At 46.7% G+C, this 21,531-nt stretch overlaps 1 protein-coding gene across 2 annotated transcripts in view; it reads left to right on the top strand.

Annotated features, from left to right (window-relative positions):
- The first annotated feature begins 2,859 nt into the window (after nucleotides 1–2,859).
- Nucleotides 2,860–21,531, top strand: part of IFNAR2 (interferon alpha and beta receptor subunit 2) — a 42,593-nt gene continuing 23,921 nt past the window's right edge. The window contains exons 1-2 of one of the 2 annotated variants that reach the window (XM_089512070.1): nucleotides 2,860–3,012; nucleotides 9,544–9,643. In XM_089512070.1, coding sequence (XP_089368196.1) covers nucleotides 9,601–9,643 — 43 coding nt within the window. In that variant the 5' untranslated portion in view covers nucleotides 2,860–3,012; nucleotides 9,544–9,600. Of the gene's footprint in view, nucleotides 3,013–9,543; nucleotides 9,644–21,531 lie in introns of those variants that run through there. The other variant, XM_089512071.1, reaches the window with a different exon arrangement.

The following is a 21,531-nucleotide window of genomic DNA, read 5'->3' as shown; positions in this document are numbered from 1 at the left end:
CAGTACCACACTGGTATGTTTAAACTGAGATTCTATGAAATGATGTGCCTTGGACTTTGCCTTTGTGGTTCTTTGGCAATCAGTGGAGATATATGTGATTTGATGGTAGCTGAGAGAGAATTCCTATCAATAATACCAAATATCCATGAAGATATGTACTATATTTTGTGCCCTATTTGTGGAGGGAGAGGACAAATTTTCATGGTACAACCTATGAAAGTTCTGTGCCTCAAACCTTGTTCTTGTGTTACTTTGGCACAGTGAAACACCAGGCACATGACAGAACAGTCTGTGGTGATATATTTAATTTGATGGGAGTTGAGGGAGAGTTCCAATTGAAAATGCCAAATATCCATGAGTATATGTGCTATAGATCCCTATTGTGTGCCATATTGGCTGGGGGGAGGGCATAGCATCGCTGATATGATGGTGCTTTTACAAGGAACTTGCAGTGATAATGGGAGTTCATAGATATCTCTGCCTCAAGAAAAACTATGATGTACACAGTTTTTTATGGTTCATTCTGTGGCTAAGATCCTACATGGCCATGTGTAACTTAAGAGTTCTGCATGCTACAGGTTCCCTGTCACCTCTCCACAGACTCACTATTTCACTGCAGCAGGCCCCTTTCCCCCACCCATTCTGTGTCTGGTACATACCAGGGGGATCAGAGATTGTCTGGCTAAGTTTCCATAGTCAAATGCAGACCAAGGCTGCATCCACACTGGAGAGATAACCTGGTTTGGCACCGCTTTAACTGCCCTGTCTCAAGGGTATCGAATTCTGGGAGTTAGAGTTTGTTGTGTGGCCCAGAGCTCTGGGCCACACAACAAACTCAAACTCCCAGAATTCCATAGCCTTGAGCCAAAGCAGTTAAAGTGGTGCCAAATCAGGTTATCTCTCCAGTGTGGATGCAGCCCCTGATCTTCTTTTGTGTGTGATGCCACTAATCAGTCCAAAGAAGGAAAGGTAAACTGTCATTAGGGACTGGTGAATGCCACAAACTTGTTCCTATGTGTTTTGCTCCTTCTTCACCCCCTCATTTTCCTTCCCCCCCCCCCCCATGTCACTATTCAGTCCAAAGTGGGAAAGGTAATCTTTTTTTATTGGGGAGTGCCACAAACTCAATAGTTCATATATGTTTTTGTCCTTCTACAACCCCTCTTTTTACTTTCTCTCTCCCTCTCTGTGATGCCACTATTCAGTTCAAAGAGAATAAAGTGACCTGTGACTAGGGGTTGGAGAGTGCCACAAACTCAATACACATGTTCCTCCACATTTTCTGGGGTGAGGCGCACAGGACCCCTGTGAATGTGGAAAACCTGCAAATAACAAAAGCACTATGTTTTTACCTGAGAGAACATCTCTCTAGAAATCTCTAGGTCCTCCAGGGCAATTCTGTGATCAACATCTGCCAGGTATTCACCGTAGACTTGCGCTGGAGGAGCTACAAATGCCTAGTGGAGTGTTCTCTTTAGGAATCTCTAGGTCCTTCAGTGCGACTTTTGACCATAGAGTTGCATTGGAGGACCTAGATATTCCTAGAGAGAACATGTTAATAAAATCCGTGAATAATCAAATCTGCAAAAGTCATAGCCCCCTTGCAGAGGGACAAGTGTAGTTCATCTGTTATGTACTGTACAAGTGAAGTTTTCCTGTGGGGTGGGGTGGCGTAAGGAATGAATGAATGGGTTTCAGCCAGGCCCCTTGTTGTTGTTGCTGTTAGCTGCCCTGGAGTGAACCCCAGCTCATAGGAACTCTGTGGACGAGACAACTCCATTGCTCTGCTCAGCTCCTACAAATTCATACCTATGACCTCCTTAATAGAATCCATCCATCTAGCATGTGGCCTTCCTCTCTTTCTGCTTCCCTGTACCTTTCCTAGCATTATTGTTTTTTCCAGTGAGTCGTGCCAAAGTACGACAGCCTCAGTCTTGTCATCTTGGCTTCCAGAGAGATTTCTGGTTTGATCTCCTGTAGGACCCATTTGTTTGACTTCTTGGCTGTCCATGTGATCCTTAGCACTCTTCTCCAGCACCACATCTCAAAGGAATTGATTTTCCTCCTATCATCTTTCTTAACTGTCCAGCTCTCACATCCATACATGGCAATAGGGAACACAATGGCTTGTGTGATTCTAAGGCGCAGTACAGACTGCCGGAAAAACAGTGGCCTGCCGGCGCCTGTTTTTCCTCCAGAGGGAAGCCGCAGCCACCAAACCACAAAAAGCAGGTTCTTTTAAAACTGCAGGGATGACGTAACAAGTGCGCTACTGGTGCACTCATTACTAAAGCGCCATGTGGCAATGTACAGACACCACGTGGCACTTACGTACCAATGGCGGCACCCATGTATACAGGGCACCACCTTTATTATGCTGCCGCCATGTAGGGTTGCAAGGCATGCGGTCGCTGCCTTTGCATTTGGTGTAAGTTTTCTGTGGCCATCATGTTTGTTTCTTAATGTTAAACAATAGGCCTGCCTTTGCACTTTTGAGTAGTTGTTCCAAGTCTGTGATGTTTTCAGCCAGCAGAATGGTGTTGTCTGTGCATCTTAGATTGTTGTGCTGGGTCCACAACCTGAAGTTGATCATCATGGCTTCCAGGGAGAAGCCAGGCTTGATCTGCTCCAGGGCCCATTGCTTTGTCCTTTTGGCTATCCATGGGATCCTCAGCCCTCCTCTTCTCCAGCCCCACATCTCCACTGAATGGCTTTTCTTCCTGTGAGCCAGGCCTCTAAAGCTCTTACATAACAGCTGGCTGAGGCAGGAAGAGGCAGCCCCCCTCGCCTTCGCCCTCCCCGGCAACGGATGCCAAGGCTGCCTCCCTCTCCCCTCCTTCCCCAGCCTAGGCCTCTTTGCCTTCGCTTTCGAAAACAGCCTTCTGCTGCTGGAGCCATGTCAGACTCGGAGCCTCCCTGAGCCGGAGGAAGGCCCCGGGGGCTTGGATCCTGTCCTCCGGTGAGCAAGGCTGGCAAAGCAGGGGAGCAGCCACCCAGCAAAGCCACTCCCAGGTAAGGCACAGGCAGGGCTGGGCAGGAACAGAGAGAAGGCAGGGTGCTCTCCAGAAGTCAGAGCCAAAAAACCCTTCCCTGGCTGGGGCCTCTCCTGGAAACAGAGGCTGCATCCGCACTGGAGACATAACCCGGTTTGGCACCACTTTAACTGTTTCTGGCTCAAGGCTATGGAATTCTGGGAGTTGGAGTTTGTTGTGGGCCCAGAGCGGAGCGGAGCTCCGCTCTGGGCACCACAACAAACTCCAACTCCCAGAATTCCATAGCAAAGAGTGAGACAAAGAGTTAAAGCAGTGCCAAACCGGGTTATGTCTCCAGTGTGGATGCAGACAAAGGAAGGCTTGCTTCTGATGCACTTGAAAACTGATAGCTGTGTTATTAATAAAACCCACCAAACACTGATACTTTTATTGACCAACCAAACATGCACAACATACTTGTTACAAGCTTTCGAAGCTCCACCGGCTTCTTCCTCAGGCAAGATGTCACAAACCAAACAGGAGAAAAAAGAACTGGAGATGTTAGTAAAATGCCTGCATTGCCGGCAAAATTTACCCTCCCATATCATTTTAACTAAGGACAGAAACAACAAAATGCAGGCATTTTATTAACATCTCCCATTTTTCCCCCTGTTTGGTTTGTGACACCTTACCTGAGGAAGAAGCCAGTGGAGCTTCTAAAGCTTGCAACAAGTATGTTGTGCATTTCAGTTGGTCAATAAAGATATCACTGTTTGGTGGATTTTTGTTTGAATTTTCTAAATGGCCAACACAGCTACCCCTGCATATTTTCTGTATTATTAGTGTTAGTGTTAGTATCTAGAGATACAGCTTCTCCTATACACAGGGGTTCAATTCTGAGGGGTGTGGGGCTGAGGAATGCAAAAAATGTGGACAATCACACAACCTATTATTCAGTGTCAGCTACATGCACACCAATGCATCAGTGCCAACATGTGTACATGCTGCCATTGAATGATGTTCAACAACTGAATAATATTCCATGAAGGCAGTCTGCATATTGCCAGCCTTGAACAGAACAAAAATCCCAGAAAGCACATATTCACAGTGGAAGAGATAAAGGAAACGAAGTCCCATGTGCTGTTGATGGTCCACAAACTTTATTATCTTAAAAAGCCCAATGCACTTGCACTTGTCAGGTGGGACTTTGTTTCCTTTATCTCTTCCATGTTGCCAGACTGCCAATACAAAGGGCCCACTGTACTTATTTCTTAGTGGAGGATGTAGAGCTTGCTTAATAATGTATCACCCACTTTCCATTTAACTATACTGGCCGCCCACATTATATGCACACTACCCTAGCTAAACATTTCTGGCCACAGGCCTTGGTCTTAGACTGTTTGGGAATGTATTGTGTCTTTCTCTTTCTTTTTTTCTCATGCAAATTCAATTTGCAATTGTTGTTGTTGTGTGCATTCAAGTCATTTCTGACTTATGACAACACTAAGGTGAACCTATCATGGGGTTTACTTGGTGAGATTTGTTGAGAAGGGATTTGCCATTGTCTCCCTCTGAGGATAAGAGTGCTTGATTTGCCCAAGATCGCCCAGTGGGTTTTCATGACTGAGTGGGGATTCGAACCCTGGTCTCCAGATTCCTAGTCCAGCACTCAAACTACTACACCACTCTGGCTCTAGCTTAACTGCTACAGTGACTTCTGTCTCTCACTATGGAGTTTATCACACAGGGAAAATTGGAAAGTTAAAAGGGTCAGAACCCGCAGTTAACCAGCGTATGAGGCACAATTGTGCAAATGGTTTTCAGACGACGTTGCACGCAAACTGCTTAGAATCTGACAAGAAAGTGACATGAGCCAGGAAATAAGCATTTTCGGGAAAATATTGGAAATTTATTTCCATTTCATTCACGAATTTGGTTTCTTTGTACAACTGCTGTAGTGTGAAACCTACTTGCATTTTATCCATGGGATTCTTCCCATTTTTATGTTTGTTGCCAGATTTCCCATAGTTCTGTGGGGCAAGTTTACTTCCCGTGCTGCGGAATAAATAAAATAAGTACCCACCATTCTTTGTAGCCAGAACTCTTAATACAAACAGCTGATGCAAGGGCAGAGAAAGAAAGCGAGAGAGGAGAGTGAAACCTGAGTCCCAGCATGCTCCTCTATATACAGTCACATTATACACACACACACACACACACACACACATATATGAAAATGGATTCTTTGTACATCAATTTCTCAAAATGTATCACAGTAACGGTAGCATTACAAAAGGAGTGCGAGGGGTGTGGTCTGCACCAGGTGACACCTTAAGAGGGGGTGACACCACTGCTCAAACACCTAGCTTTCAGCAGAAATGGGCTGTGGCATTCATCTGCTCCCCTTTAAAATGCTTTAAGAGATGGTGGAAGTGGGGTGAAGCTCAGTAGGAGGTGAAAGGAGAGGCCCCATTTTTTTTTAAAAAAAAATTCAAATTTAAAAAAATGAATTTGTTTTAAAAATTAAACTTTTGAAAAATTTTAAAAATTTTATTCTTTTAAAAATATCTTTTAAAATATCACCTTTTAACCAAATCTTCAGTATATGTAAATGCATTTAGATTGTGCATATGATATTGTAATTTGAAGGTATGATTTTAATTTTGCTAGTTGTTTATGTCACAACTATTAGCATTACATTCAGCAGTATATGGGAATTACGATTTACAAGTAGTATATGGGAATTACAATTTACAACATTAGCACAAAAAAGCATTACTAAGGATTCTGTATGGTGGGAAATGGGAGGAGGTCAATGGGGGGGGGGGGTGACACCATGAGTTACCACACCAGATGACACCAGTCCTAGTGACGCCACTGCAATAGCTGCCAGTCATGAAAGTATTCTAGTATTCTCAAGTATACACTGTAGCTGAGTTCATGCTTCACCAAGACAACAAAATTAATAGGACATAAAAGAAGGACAAAGTGAAAAGAGGGAAATCTAGATTTATTCAAAGCTACCATCAAAGTAAAAAGCTAGGCCATTGTTAAAAAAAAAACCCAAGACATAGTTCATATAAGTAACATACTCTCAGCCTCAGGGGAAAGTAATGGCAAACCTCCTCAGAACAAATCTTGCCAAAGAAAACCCCATGATAGGGTCGTCTTAGGGTCGCCATAAGTTGGAAACAGCTTGAATGTACACAACAAGAACATAGTTCATATAAGGGGGAATACTAGGCTTCAAATCCTAGTAGGATTCTGCTACACCATGGAAACCCACTGGGTGACCTTGGGCAAGTCATGCCAAGACTAAGAGGGAGCAATGGCAAACCTCTGAACAAATCTTGCCAAGAAAACCCAAGAAGAGGGTATCCAAGGCACATAACAACAACAGAGGTTTCCCTTTGCACTTTGCGCCTCTGTTCATTGGCATACTGATAGAAGATGACTCTGCTATTAGATGTTATTTTTACTCAGTAATTTTACAATGGATTAGATTTTTCAGTGCTGAGTTTTTCACAGTGAGACTGCACTGCAACTTGCTTTGTCTGAATCCCATTCGTAGTGGAGTTGTAAGCATGTTTATTTAAAACTAAGGTTCCCTTTTTTTCATGTGACTTCCTCCCTTGAAAATTTGCATATCATTGCATTCTGAGAGAAGTGTTTTTCTGTGTGCATATAGTAAAAATAAATGAAAACTGTTCTGACTCGGACCATTGTAGAGGATAGAGATAGGTTTTTTTGCCACTTATCTTTTAATTGCTAGGAAGACCCCATGTAGGTACAGCATCAAGGGTACATACCCTTGATATACATACCCTTGATGCTCCAGTTATGACTTGCTATGTGTATGTCTGTGTTTGGTATTGTAGGCATTAGTTGTATGTTTGGCCCATTTTGAAAGTGTTTGCAAATGCTTTAAACTAGAATAAAAGGTTAGGCTGGGGCTCTTCAGATTGGCGCTTTTGGCTGGAATGGGGATGGAGACAGGGTGTCGTATCCAGATGACACATGCCCTGACTCTGCCCCCAGGGCACCATGATGCCATGTGCCATGCCAAAAGGCACACGTCATCATGGTGCTGAAATGGATAGCTTAAAACTGAAATTTTTACTATGCTCAAGAGTAGAGAATTATAGTGCTGAAATGTATTGAGGGCAAGGGTTGTGGACATAAGGTCGGGTCAAATCCTTTGCTCTGGAATGCAACAACACTGAAATGGTTCCTGCTTCCAGTTGCTAACCCAAATAAAGGAAGTACTGCAGAGACAGTTTGGAGACAATAAAAGAAAACATATAGATAATAGTTTGATTGATGGATACCCACAAGGGATAGAAAAATGCATGTTAGACATATGTTTGAGCATCCAGTGAATGTAAAGGGGGTGTATATGTTTAATTTATATGTAACCAATGAATGTAATTTGTAGTTTTCTTTGTTTAAAGTACTATAAAAGATTGGTTCACTTTGGGATCTGGGCTCCAGAAATTGGATGCTTTTTCCTCTGGAGACGCTGCAACAAAAATAAACTATGGCGTGGTACATACCGCCCAAAAAGGGATTGTCCGGTGCCTGTTTTTCCTCTGTAGGGAAGCCACAGCCGCTAAACCACTCGGCTTCCCTGCGGAGGAAAAAGAACCCACAAAAAGTGGGTTCTTTTTACAAGTGCGCCACTTGCGCACTGTGGCGCACTGGTTATGCAAGTGCTGCGCGGTTCTTGCGTAACAATTGTGACACCCATGTATATAGGGCGCTGCCATAGTGATGCCCTCATCACATGATAGGGTTGAGGGGCATGTGGGTGCTCCGCCCCGAGGCAACCCTAGCATGTGATGAGGGCATCACAATGGGCCTGTCTGTACAGGCCCTATGTTTCCTTTCCAAGCAGGCTCCTGGCTCTCCCTAATGGTTTTAAATTAAATTAAATCTGCACCAGCACTCCTCCAGCACTGTGTCCATACGATGCAGTGCCGAAGGAGTGCTGTTTAGCTACACCGTCCGTCACAGCTATAATAATAATAATAATTTGTTTTATTTATATACTGCTATTCCAAAGATCATAACGGTGAACAGCAAGTAAGCTAATTAGCAAGTAAGCTATGGCATCCTTTCCAGGGTACAAAAAGGAGCTGCTTTTTGCAACTCCTTTTTGCGCCCTGGAAAGGCCAGATTGGGGTTGTGGCATGCTAGGAAAGCCAGGCTAGGAAAGCCAGGGCAGTGGAGTAGCTATTTGGGGCATGCTTGCTTCTCCCCTCCTCCTTCCTCTCTCACCTTACTGCATGCCACCCAGCCAGACCCAGAAAGGGCTGCTGGGCGGTGGCAGCATCAGCATCCTATCCACTCCATGCTCCCCTTCTGTTGCCTCACTTGGCTGCTCCCCCATTGCCCAGGGGGTGGCCAGACAACCAGGCAAGTGAGGATGTAAGAGGGGATGGAAGTGTTGTGTGCTGCCCCTCCTACTCTGCTGCCTTGGCTTCCTCCTCGTGCAGAGAGCCAGGGCAGCAGAAAAGAAGGGGTGGGTGCCCGACAGCACCAGCATGCACAGGCACACACCACAGTGAGAGGAGGACTGAACCAGGGGTCACGTCTCCTCTGAGGTGTCACCTGTTGCAGTCTGTATCCTTGCACTCCCGTAATGATGCCACAGCATCATTTGAAGTTTAACTGGCTTCTTCATCAGGGAAAGATGTTAAAAATCATACAGGAGAAAGGAAAAAATGATGATGCTAGTGTTACATGCCTAAATTTTTGCTGTTCTCAGTTAAGATGGTATGAGCTTTGTTCACCCATTACTATTCTATTTCAAGCTGAGAAAAATCTGATTCAGTACAGCTAATTGAACATTGTAAGTACAACAGCCCTGGATAAATGCAGAGAGATAAGTGAATAAGTAGGTAGATAGGTATCTGGTATGAAAGATTTTCCACAGAAGAATATAGCTCCAGAAAATTTTTCACCCAACACCTTTACTCTATGCACAGGAAGGAAATGGACTAGACAGCTAAATGCTGATGTCTTTGGTCAAGATGCTGTAGTACATAATAACTCTTCAAGCCTGATGGTTACAATGGGTTGTATCCAGCTATGTCCTTCCACTGATGGACTGGGATGGACGGGGACACATACACACACACTGTAGACAATTTGGTGTCTGATGTTTTGGGGGGATGAGGAGATGATTTCTACAAATTCTCCTTTTCTCACTTGCTATCTCCCACACCACACAGTTCCAGAAGGTACTCAAACTATCTGGAGTAGGACTGAAAAGAACATAGGGGACTCTTCTATTTATTGGATCAGGCAGCCTTTCATGAAGTAATGGACCAGAGCATTTTTGATAACAATTCCCAGAATCCCTAGGGCCAGATTGGGAGATTCTAGGAGATGTATTTTAAAAGAATTAACTTTTCCAAACTCTGGAAGGACACAGTTAGATACATCGCTCAATATTTCCTTAGAAGCCATGCCACTGAAGTTACATTTTGCCTTAATGTTAACCAGTCAGGAGGATAATGAAGATGAATAAGATGATTGTGATATGAAAACAAGGTGTTATTGTTTTTAGTTTCAGATGGAGAAGTAACATTAACATGTGACCACCAGTAGGATGTGATTTTAAACTATGATGGCACTTTTCATGAGACTACAGAATTTCTACAAACTTGGTGAGTAAATTGAGACGGAATGTAACGTTTAGGGGCCTAATCCTATAATACTTTATGTTCTCAATTTCTGGTTTAGACCTTTACCATATAGTTTTGGCACTTAGTTTCTGCCTTGTTTCTAAGAATAAATTGCTCACTTGAAGCAGAGTATTATTAAACAAAAAGAGAGTCAAGTGGGGAACATTTATTTAAACACTCGCAATTCTGCCCTGTCCGTATTTCCTTACAGATGCCTCAGGATGTATTTAATCTTGTTTTTAAAAGAAACACAGGATTGCAACATTTAGCAGCAGAGAAGGGGCCGAGCATCCTGATCTTGGGTGGCTCCGCCCACTTGGCTCCTGGTAGGCAGGTAGGGAACAAAAGAGACAAAGGGCATGACCGGGGCCCTGGCCCCCCGCCCTTGCGGGCGGAGCTACCCAGGAACCCCAGTCTTCTTCCTGCCTCGCACCTGGTAGGACGTTTGGTTTTTTCCATCCATCTCCAGAATCTCATCGTTAGCTCCCTGAACTCGCCTGGCTCCCTTTTCTCTTCTCGCTCCTCTTATCCCTTCCCTCTCTCTTACCCCCCCCCCCAAAAAAAGGCACCTTTTCCCCTACGGCTACCTTTGCCCTTGCCGCCTCCCCTTCCCCCCCCCTTGACGGACATGGCGGCCGACAGGGAGACCAGAGCCACAGGAGAGCTTGCTTCCACTTTGCCCAGGCCAGCCCCGGCTTTGCCGGCTGCTCGCCGAGTGGCATCACCAGCGGCGCCCCTGGACGTGGAAGCGCGCCCGCAGCGGCCGGAGGAAGCCCTCCCTTCCGCTGCAGGCTCAAGGGACTCCCAGACGACCCATGGGTGGTCTGAAGAGGGAGAGCCCTCTCTTAACAACACCGGCGAGGAGGACGTGAGTAACTCCCCCCCCGCCGCCACAGTTGGTGAGGTGGTTCAGGGCCTTCCTCAACCAGGAAGCTTCCTCCTCCACCGGGGCAGCCCAGGGAGGGAGCGAAGGCGCCGGCCTGCACACCCGCGAGCCCAGCGCGGCGCCTTGGGGGGCCGCTACATTCCCGGGGGGTGGGCCGCTATTGATGTGGCCGGGATCCATGCTCCCTCAGCCCTTCTTCCCCAGCGACTCCTTCCCGGGGGGGTGGGGGATGACCCCGGGCTTACCCCAGGCCATCGCCGACCAGGGAGCCCATGGCGGGCGCCATCTTGGCCGGGCGGCGCTCCGCCCACTTCTGGACGACCCGGAAGTACCCCAGCGGCACCATGCGGCCGCTCATGGCCGCCGCCATCTTGGCCATGCGGTAAACCATGGGCGCCGCCATCTTGGCCACGCGGATGCCCATGGGCGCCGCCATCTTGGGCGGCCAGAAGCCAATGCCCACAGTCACCCCACCCGCGTGGCGCTGGGATCAGGCGCCACCGCGCCGACAAGGGCCTACTCCGGGGGGATAGGGGAGGTCCCCGCCACAAAAAGCCAGCCCCAGGCCACAAGCCAGGCCAGGGAGGGACAGGGACACAAGGCTCCCAGAACACGGGGGCCCCCGGCCAGAGGCACACCGTCCCCCAACCAGACTCCTTTAAGCCACTCAGGGGCCCCTGACTCAGAAGGGGAGGATGAAGGGTCTTCAGGCTCCTCCTCGGGTTCGGAACGCTCTTTCCTCCCTCCAGCCAAGCGCACCCGACACGACAGGGCCTCTAGTCGTAAGCGGCTTCGCGATGCACTGTCCTCCGAGGACGAAATCTCGGAGGACACTCACAACCTCTCAGCCTCTGAGGCAGAGGAGGGCGAGCTGTCACATGATGAAGGGGACACCAAGTTAGACCCCCAATTGTCCTCTCGTCTGTTTAAGCAGGAGGACTATGCACCACTGATAAAAAAGACAACCAAAACCTTAGGCCTTACCACTCCTACAGACCAGGCCACCCCTTCCCCAGATTCAGACCTCCCTAAAATGAGCGAGGATTTGTTCCCAGTGCCGATCTCCCCAGTCCAACAAATCCCATGCCCACTCAACATCATGCAGATTATTAGAGACGAATGGGCAAAACCAGCCTCGGCCAGATCCAACCACGGCATTACCCGCAAGTACTATGTACTTCAGCCAGCCGTCATGGACAGGCTCAGGGTCCCATCCGTGGATGCCCCTGTGTCGGCGCTCGTCTCATCAGCGGTGTTCAGCAGGGATGGTGAGGACACCCTCAGAAACCCAGAGGACCGTAGGGCCGAAGGAACACTCAAAAAGGCCCACGAGGCCCTGTCCATTGCCATTAGGGCTGCGACCACCGTCTCAATGGTGATGCGAGCCAGTCTCCAGTGGTCCCGTCAACTCCTGGACATTCTACCCAACCCAGATACCAGGGTCAAACAAACCGTTAACAAAATTGCCAGGGCGGCAGCCTTCGCGGCCGACGGCACCCTCGACACCATCCAGCAGTGCGCTAGAGCCCAGGCAGCGGCCGTGGCAGTCCGCAGGCAGTTCTGGCTTAAGAGCTGGAATGTGGATTCAAAATCCAAGCAGAACTTAGCTTTCACCCCTTTCCTTGGTTCCAAGTTGTTCGGGGAATCCTTAGAACCAGTGCTAGTAGAAGGCAAGGACAAGAAAAAAGCCCTTCCCACCTCCAGAAAAAGAGACGATAAGAGGCAATACAAAAGCCGCTCTTCCTTTCGCTCCCAACCCTCCTACCCCATTTCCTCCAACTCCTTTCGAGCCAGGGAGTCCAGACCCAACAGACCAAATTGGGGAGATTCAAGGTCTAACAAACAGACAAAACCCTCTTTCTCCTCCAAGGAGGGAGCGGGATCCAAGCAGCCCCGCAAGAATAACCCCCAATGACGGCGCCCCCCCAGTAGGGGGCAGGCTGCAGGGGTTCAGCCACATCTGGGAGACATCCACCTCGGACAAATGGGTCCTGGATACCATTCGACAGGGCTACAGGATAACGTTCCACCGTACGCCCCCAGACAAGTTTATACCATCTCCCAGATCAGCCGATCCCAACAAGCACCACCTCCTGCTGGAGGCCATCAAGCGCCTGCTAGACATCAAGGCCATCGAACCCGTCCCAAGACAAGAGAGGGGACTAGGTTGCTATTCCACCTTCTTCCTGGTTCCCAAGAAAAACGGATCCTGGAGAGCCATCTTGAATCTCAGGGGGGTCAACCGATTCGTCCTGAAAAAAAAGTTCAGAATGGAGACGCTCAAGTCCATCCTAGACGGTCTCCAACCAGGAGACTTTCTCTCGTCACTGGACCTTCAAGATGCTTACCTACACATTTTGGTGCACCCTTCCTCAAGAAGATTCCTCAGGTTCAGATATGGCAAACGTCATTATCAGTACAGAGCTCTCCCCTTTGGGCTAGCCTCTTCCCCCAGGGTGTTCACCAAAATCATGGTGGCGCTGGTTGCCAGGTGGAGGAACCAGCGATTACACGTCTATCCCTACCTCGACGACCTTCTGATCCGGTCGTCCTCCAGGCGACAGGGGACTCAAGACATCACCTGCATTCTCAGGTCTCTGCAGGATCATGGGTTTCTCCTCAACCTAGAGAAGAGCTCGCTGCTCCCAAACCAGCAGATCCACCATCTGGGAGCCATAATAGACACCCAGGCAGGGACAGTGCGCCTACCTCCAGACCGGATCCAGTCCATTCAGGAGGCCATCTCAAAGGCCCTGACCTCCAGGCGCCCCAGCCTCCAGCTCTTAGCTCGCCTCCAGGGTCTCATGATAGCAGCTATCCAGTGCCTTCCCTGGGCGAGATTCCACTCGAGACCTCTGCACTGGCTCCTTCTGCCACACCAACGGGCCATTGCCCTCAAGAGACACAAGATGATACACCTCTCCAGCGAAGCAAGGGAGTCGTTTCGCTGGTGGATGTCCGATGCAGTTCACCAAGGCCGCCTAATTTGGGGGGCCCCGAGTGTCCAAATCACCACGGATGCCAGCCTTCGGGGCTGGGGAGCGGTTTGCGGAACACAGCTAGCCCAGGGCAAGTGGACTCCGGAAGAACTAACACACAGCATCAACTGGCTGGAGCTCCGAGCAATTCACTGCGCTCTCCTCGCCTTCAAGCAGACGATCCGTCAGAGGTCAGTCCTGATCAGAACCGACAACACCACGGCCAAGGCTCATGTCAACCGACAAGGGGGAACCAGATCCAGGGCTCTGATGAGCGAGGCTCAATCCCTTCTAGCATGGGCAGAGTCCAATCTCATAGCCTTGGAGGCAGAATACCTTCAAGGATCCCTAAACTCAAAAGCCGACTGGCTGAGCAGAACAGACATAGATCAAGGAGAGTGGAGCCTCCATCCTCAGACCTTCCAGATCATCGTCAACAGACTCGGCCAGCCCATCCTAGACCTGTTCGCCTCCCCCGCCAATGCCAAGACACCCAGGTTCCTCTCCAGATTCCTAACGGAAGGGGCCGAGGGAATGGACGCCCTCAACTACCCCGGCCACCGGGCCTCCTCTATGCATTTCCCCCGACTCCACTTCTCACAAAGCTCCTGGCCAGGATACGCAGGTCCAAATCGCAAGTTATCCTGGTAGCTCCAGCGTGGCCGCGGCGACCCTGGTTCTCAGAGATCCTCGCCATGGCGTCGCAAGGCTTCGCCCTTCCACTCAGGAGGGACCTCCTCGCTCAAGGACAGATCCATCACCCGGACCCAGCCTGGCTACGGCTTCACGCCTGGAAATTGAACGCCACATGCTAAGTAGCTACGGATACTCCCCAGAAGTGGTTGACTCCATCCTCGCATCAAGACGCCAATCTACGAATAGGATCTACGAATACACCTTCAGGTCATTCAAAAGGTGGTGCAAGCGCAAGAACAAAGACTTCATCAAGGTTTCTGTTCCGACGGTGCTCCAGTTCTTACAAGAAGGCTTTCTCCAGGGCCTGCGGCCCAACACCATCAAGAGACAGCTGCCAGCCATCACCTCCATCCTGCCCCATAAGGCGGCGGCCAGGATATCCCAACACCCCCATGTCCGTAGATTGCTAAAGGGGGTCGCCAACAAGGCGCCCCCAACCAAACATAGGTTTCCGTCATGGGACCTCCACCAAGTCCTAAAGGCCTTGACCATCTCGCCTTTCGAGCCGCTGAGGGAAGTAGCCCTCAAGTTCCTGACCTTCAAGACGCTGATGCTGACAGCACTGGCTTCGGCGAGGCGTGTGTCTGAGATCGGCGCTCTCTCCGTCCGCAAGGAACTGCTAATCATCAGGCCAGACTCCGTTCTCCTGAGACTGGATCCAACTTTTATCCCTAAAGTCAACTCCGTCTTCCACACCACTCAGGACATCGTCCTCCCCTCCTTCTGTCCTCGACCTACAACCGACTTGGAGAAGTGTTGGCATACTCTAGATGTTCGCAGAGCCATAAAAGTTTACCTCAAGAGAACGGCCACATTTCGAAAGTCTGAGGCGCTATTCGTCTCCTTTCGACCTAGCTCTAAGGGCAAAAAAGTGTCGGTGTCTACCTTGGCAAGGTGGATCAAGCAGTGCATAGTCCAGTGCTACAGGTCACTCAACCTACAGCCGCCAGGGGACATCACCGCTCACTCGACAAGGAGCGCAGCTACTTCAGCGGCCCTGTCCACCAACGCTCCGCTGGCTGAGATTTGCAGGGCAGCCACTTGGAAGTCCCCGTCTACCTTCACCAGACATTATAAGCTCGATCTCTTCCAATCGGCAGAGGCGGCCTTTGGCCGGAGGGTGTTACAACAAATAGTGTCAGATCCGCCCTCCGCGCCAGCCAGCCCTCCCTAGTATCTGGTCAGCTTTTTTATATCCCAAGATCAGGATGCTCGGCCCCTTCTCTGCTGCTAAATGGAACGTTGGACTTACCTGAGAGACGTCCCTTTACAGCAGAGAAGGTCCGAGCATCCTCCCCACCCTATCTGTCTACTGGCGCGGGTGGGCGGGAGACAAGTTTCTCTAGACCGCATTCAGCCTAGGGTGCGTTCGGCTTAAAATCGACTGGGGTTCCTGGGTAGCTCCGCCCGCAAGGGCGGGGGGCCAGGGCCCCGGTCATGCCCTTTGTCTCTTTTGTTCCCTACCTGCCTACCAGGAGCCAAGTGGGCGGAGCCACCCAAGATCAGGATGCTCGGACCTTCTCTGCTGTAAAGGGACGTCTCTCAGGTAAGTCCAACGTTCCATTTCCTGTTCTCAGTCAGAAACCTGATCTGTGGTTTTTGACTTGTATAGAGATTTGGCTGTTACTTGTGCTAGAGATGTGGGAAGGAGAGATGACAGAATGGCTGAGATCGTACTTCAGAAGGTAGCTCTGCTCTACCCATGTTATTCTATATCCTTTCCCCTCCCCAGGAACTAAAAAGCCCCAGAAGGCTGCTGCTGTTGTCTACTAGTGGGAAGAGGAGAGGCAGACACAATTCAGCCCATGAACTCAGCTATGGTGGGCTGAGCAGGCACTCCTGGATCAAATGTACTCTCCTTTGTTTCACCTGGGAATCTAAACCAGTTGGATCTTCATGGTCTGAGTTGCCTCTCACTGCTTCCCACCAGTAAGAAGCACCAGCATCATCTGCCTTGTGGTGGTGGAGAGTTTTGGAACAGAGTGCAAGGGCAAGAAAATTTGACGTTTGTTGTATTCCTTCAAGTAGTTTTCGACTTATGGCTACCCTAAAGCGATGCTGTCATGGGATTCTCTTGGCGAGAATTGTTCAGATGAGGTTTATCATTGCTTTCCCCTGAGGCTGAGAGCACATAACTTGCCCAAGGCCACCCAGTGGGTTTCATGGCTAAACTGGGAATCGAGCCCTGGTCTCCATAGTCCTATTCCAGTTCTCAAACCACAGCCCTGTCCAAAAAGAGGCACAGACATATATAAACTGCATATCACTAGCAGGATGTATGCAAAAAGATCTAGTAGCACCCTTGATACTAACTGAAGGAAAGAAGCTGGTAGCATGACCTTTCATAAACTTGAGCTTACTTCCTCAGAAGCCCTATGCATTTGAGGAAATAGGCTCAAGTCTATGAATGCTCATGGTACCAGCTTCTTTCTTTCAGTTAGTTTCAAGTGTACTACTAGATCCCTTTGCATACTGATTTTCCAGACTACCTCCACAGTCTTTTAATCCTTCTAGCAGGATTTGACCATTAATGTCATCTGATTAATATTAACCATAAGAACAAAAGTATGTTTGAGAGCTTGACAGATTTTGCCCACTCAGCTCCAGAGCAACCCAGTTATCTTGGTATAAATTTAAAAGGAAAAAATGTATCAATTGGACTCGTAGCTCAACATGTGGTCATTTATGTCAAGCATTTCTTCTGTTCAGTTTTCATATTCACCTTGAGGAATTTATACTTATGATTTACTAACAGATTAAATCAGAAACAAGAGATAATGGATCCCTTAGAAAAGGGTTGGACGGCAATTTCCACAGTTCCTTACCATTGGCAAAGCTGGTTGGTGAAGATGGATATTATAGGCCCAAATATCTAGACGAACAAAGGTTCTTCCTTCTCACTTTAGAATACTATTAAAATTCATTAATCATCTGTTATTTGCCATTGTAAGGATACTCATATGTCAAGGTTCTGTGCACAGAGCAAAAGCTTTTGGTGATTTGTTTTTTAGCCTTTGAAGGCCTGTTTTTCATTTGTCTATCTTTTTGCCTCATAAGCTTTACATCTGTCCCTCTTTGATCTTAACTGTTTTGGCTACTTGTTTGTTCAGTTCTTCCTTCCTGAGCAACTTTGTTAAGAGGAAAGCTTTTATAAATAAATAAACTTATAATAGAATCATCTGAAAGTCTTGACATAAGGGAAGTAGCCCCCTGCTAAGCATGGAGTCAGAGCTAAGCACTTTTAAATCCCACTGATTTCAGTGAGATTCTTTCTGATGTAATGTTTACCAGAAAGCAAACCTTAAATAATAAGTTCAGCAGTTCTTATTGCCTGGTTAAATATGCTGAAGACCATGGTCTTAAGATGGTTCTTAGCATTAATGATCCCATTATGAAGGTGGAAAAGAAAAGGGGGATTTCACCCATCTGAAAATTTGAATTTATTCTGTGAGGAAGATGGGAAGCTACCTTTTTAAAAAGCTTCCAAAATTCCTATTTTGCGACTCCAGTACCCAAAACCTCCCAGCCAGAATGGCCTGTAGTCCAAAAAAGTAACTTTTCCAAGCTCTGCTTAAACTGAATCACCCAGGCCTTCTGCAATATATCACTGAATTGCAGTCCCTCCCTTATAGTATTCATAATCGAGTGAGAAAACTCTTCAACCTTCTAGAACACTTTGCCACTGACCACAGTACATCACAGAAACATCATAGGGAAATACAGTAAGAGAGGTTACTGAATGATAATATATTAGAAAGTTTCACTTCTTAGAACTACATCTTCCAGAATTGCCCCATATTGGCTGAAGGGATTCTGGGAGTTCAAATTAAAAAAAAACCAAAAATCCATTCTTGCAAACTCTGGGAAGTTCCACTCTTTAATCACAGGTTAGAGTCAGGATAACATTTTATGTGCTGGTTGACTCACCTAGTGCCAGAGTGATTTTCTCTTTCTCTTTCCCTTTGTGTGGTGTACAGTGTTGCCAACAAGCCTCGAAGATATTCCCCGGAATGTTTTACCAAAATCCAAACTCCCCAGAATTCCCCAATATTTACCGGAATATTCTGTCAAAATCCCTGGAAAGAAATTAATTAAATTCCCCAGATTCTAGGGATTTCCCCAGAAATTGGCAATGCTGCTGGTGGGGTTGTGTGTGTGTGTGTATGAAATCCTAGTTAAGAGTGATGAAGTGAGCTACACTCTACAAAAATTCATGTTATAATAAAGGTGCTAGCCATTAAGATGCCACAGAAGTCTGGATTGGTTTTGCTGCAGCAGAGTACAGTTACGAGTTTGGAAACTGATACCAATACTCATTTTGGGGAGTAAATAGCACCACTGTGTCTGTCTGTCATGCTGCCAGTATTTCATGACTTCTCACAGATTCTTCAGCTCTATAGCTAGCTATAGGATCTCAAGTATAAGATTGTATTCTTAAAGTGAAGTTGTTGTTTTTTTAATAATATGTTGTTAGCTGCATCCAGTCCCATTATTGGGAGAAAGGCAGAATATAAATGAATAAATGAAGTGAATAAAGAATAATAATGAAATATGAACTGCATAAAAACTGTCTTAAAAGCTGTACAAAACTGATATCTGTAATCCTTATTTTTAAAAGGCTTTTTCTTTGTTCTTTGCTTGGTTTTGGACTTGTTCCTGTCACTTGGTAGAATCCAGACTTAGTAGGCTTGAAAGAGTCTGAAATCATGAATTAGTCAGGATTAACTGAAGTCCCAATTATTTTTCTATAAGTTTCCTCTAAGCATGAATTCAGCTCATTATCTTGTACTGTACTCTGAAAAAACTTCCAGCAACATCTTTCCCTGAATGAGGATGATGAGAATTGTAGACCATTACATTTGGCAAATATTGGACTTGAGAAAGCTGATACAGCCTAATAGGGCTAATGCTACTGGTAAGCATTAGGCTGCTTGTTTCAGGCAGAATAATAGTGAATAGTGCCAATAAATGACAGTACTATGAGACTATTGCAAATATGTCATATCTACAGTTACACTTTACTAAAGACACATGAATTTCAATATGGCTGCAATCCAGCTTTCAGTTCACAATTATGTAATTCTCTTAGCAAAAGCTACTTACCACAATTTTGTGATAGTCTTTTTATTTTAACAAAAGAATGAGGAAAAAGAAGAACGTTGTGGTCAAATCAGAACGACATGTACAGCACCAATGTTTTGTGATCATTCCTATTCCAAAAGGAATGCTGAAACAATCAATCTGTGCTTTACAAAAAATATTTAGATATGGGGAACTGGCAGGAAAATGCTGTATTAAACTCATGCTCTCCATGGTTTGATACAGACAATAGGCAAGCAATCTTAGCTATGAAGATAGTGTCCCAAAAAACAAAAGGTTGAATATAATATAAAGAAAAATACATTTATACTTTGTCAGACCAAAAGTGTTGAGTTCCGAAAGCATGGATTTTGTTTGTTTGTTTTCTGGTTTCCTCTTTCATAAGCCTTTCCAAACTTCAGAAAGTTACTTTTGGGACTACAATTCCTAAAATCCCCTAGCCAATTTATTTCATGCTGGTTGGGGGAATCTGGGAGTTGTCATCTGAAAAGTAACTTTCCCAAGCTTAATCATCTTTCAGCAACTGATGAGAGAAAAGAGATGGTTCTTCAAAGGCAGGAGCTGTAGTTCCATCAGCTAAAACAGGAAACAGCAAAATGGAGAAGACTAAGCAGTTTTTGGGGAAGGGTTTATGCAACCATCTGGCAGCTGGGTTGTGGATGTCCTGTTCTCTTCTGTAGCATATGCTTCAGTTTACAGAAGAGGAGACTTTTGTGAAGGACAGCTTCACCATACACTACCAGAACATATTTTTGTTGCATTTTTTTTGGTGTGTGTGAGGGTGGAGCACAGAAAGTGTCTCCCTTCCAGGAAGGTTAATGATTCCAGTGATTTAGTCAAGATTTGGAATCTAAGTGCTCCCATTTTCTTTGGAATATGAGAGAAGCTGCACTAAGAGGGTACTTTAACCAAGGACCACTGGATATCAGAAAGCAGAAAATAATAATAATAATAATAATAATAATAATAATAATAATATCTTTATTTATATTTCTCGGCTCTCCCCATGGATCGAGGCGGGAGTACAACACATAAAATCAGCATTACAACAAGCACAAATTATCTAAAATTACAATCAATTAATGCACAAGACAAATTCATAAAATTAATACAGTCCATACCTATATAAAATTAGTGGAAGATAGGGTATTACCGAGGTTCCATTATGGTGAATCAAATGGATAGGCCCGCCGGAAGAGATCCGTCTTAAGTGCTTTCTTAAAAGCATTTAGGGTGTTGATGCGATGGATCTCCTCTGGCAGGCTGTTCCAAAGTCTGAGGGCAGCAGCAGTAAATGTCCTGTCATAGGTCGATTTCAGTCTGATTTTTGGGTACTCTAGTAATTTATTTCCAGATGTTCTAAGTGTGCGGGGCGGATTGTGTACAACAGAATAGCATTAAGCAGCCACAAATAAGTCCCTCTCTATGAAACATAAATGACTGGGAAGTAGAATTCTCTGTTGTACAATTGTTTGTAGAGCTACAAGCTTTAGAACAAGACTCAGTCCAGATACCCCTGATCTGCCTACAATTCCAGGGCTGTGGATTGGTTAATCAAACCCCCAGGCCTTTAGTCAGAGTGCAAATACACAAGCAGATCAGAATTACCAGTGCTATTTATCAGGGATGGGAAAGTTGTTGGCACAGACTGGAAAAATCAGTGGAACCTTCCAAGATGTATATATAGGTACCAATGTCTATAAAACAGACTGTGCTGCTGCTGTTGCTGTTGTCCCCTTACAATGATTTGCTTGCTAAAATACAGCCAACCATTCCAGTACAAAGGGGATATCAAAGTCAACCAGTCTCAGACAAGTAAATCAGTGAAATTATAATCAAAGTAAAATTAGATAGGTTCTTGGGGCTGGGAAGACATATTTTCAGGAGAGCTTAATGAAGCATTCTAGGAGGATCTTCTTCCACCTTAAGTTCAACAATGCCTTAGAATAGGCTTCCCATATCCCGCCTGGGGGCGGGACTTTCCCGATTTGGGGCGGATCCGCACGGTCCCACCCCGGTTTGGCCCCGCCCCCAGGACTCCCCCCCCCCAGCGAGTCCTGCAGGCTTGGCTGGGGCTTGGAGGACGTCTGTCTTCCAAGCCCCAGCCATGCCCAGGGGGCTCCTCCGCGATCGCAGAGTCCTGCAGGCTTGGCTGGGGCTTGGAGGACGGCTGAAGCCAAGCCCCAAACCTCTGCCTGGCTGCCTCCGTC

This window comes from Sceloporus occidentalis, unplaced genomic scaffold (assembly GCF_023333645.1).
Source record: "Sceloporus occidentalis isolate IW3139 unplaced genomic scaffold, rSceOcc1.0.p SCAF_2, whole genome shotgun sequence".
Taxonomy (NCBI): domain Eukaryota; kingdom Metazoa; phylum Chordata; class Lepidosauria; order Squamata; family Phrynosomatidae; genus Sceloporus; species Sceloporus occidentalis.
Note: the sequence above shows the minus strand (reverse complement) of the source record. Positions and strands in the feature narration are given on the sequence as shown.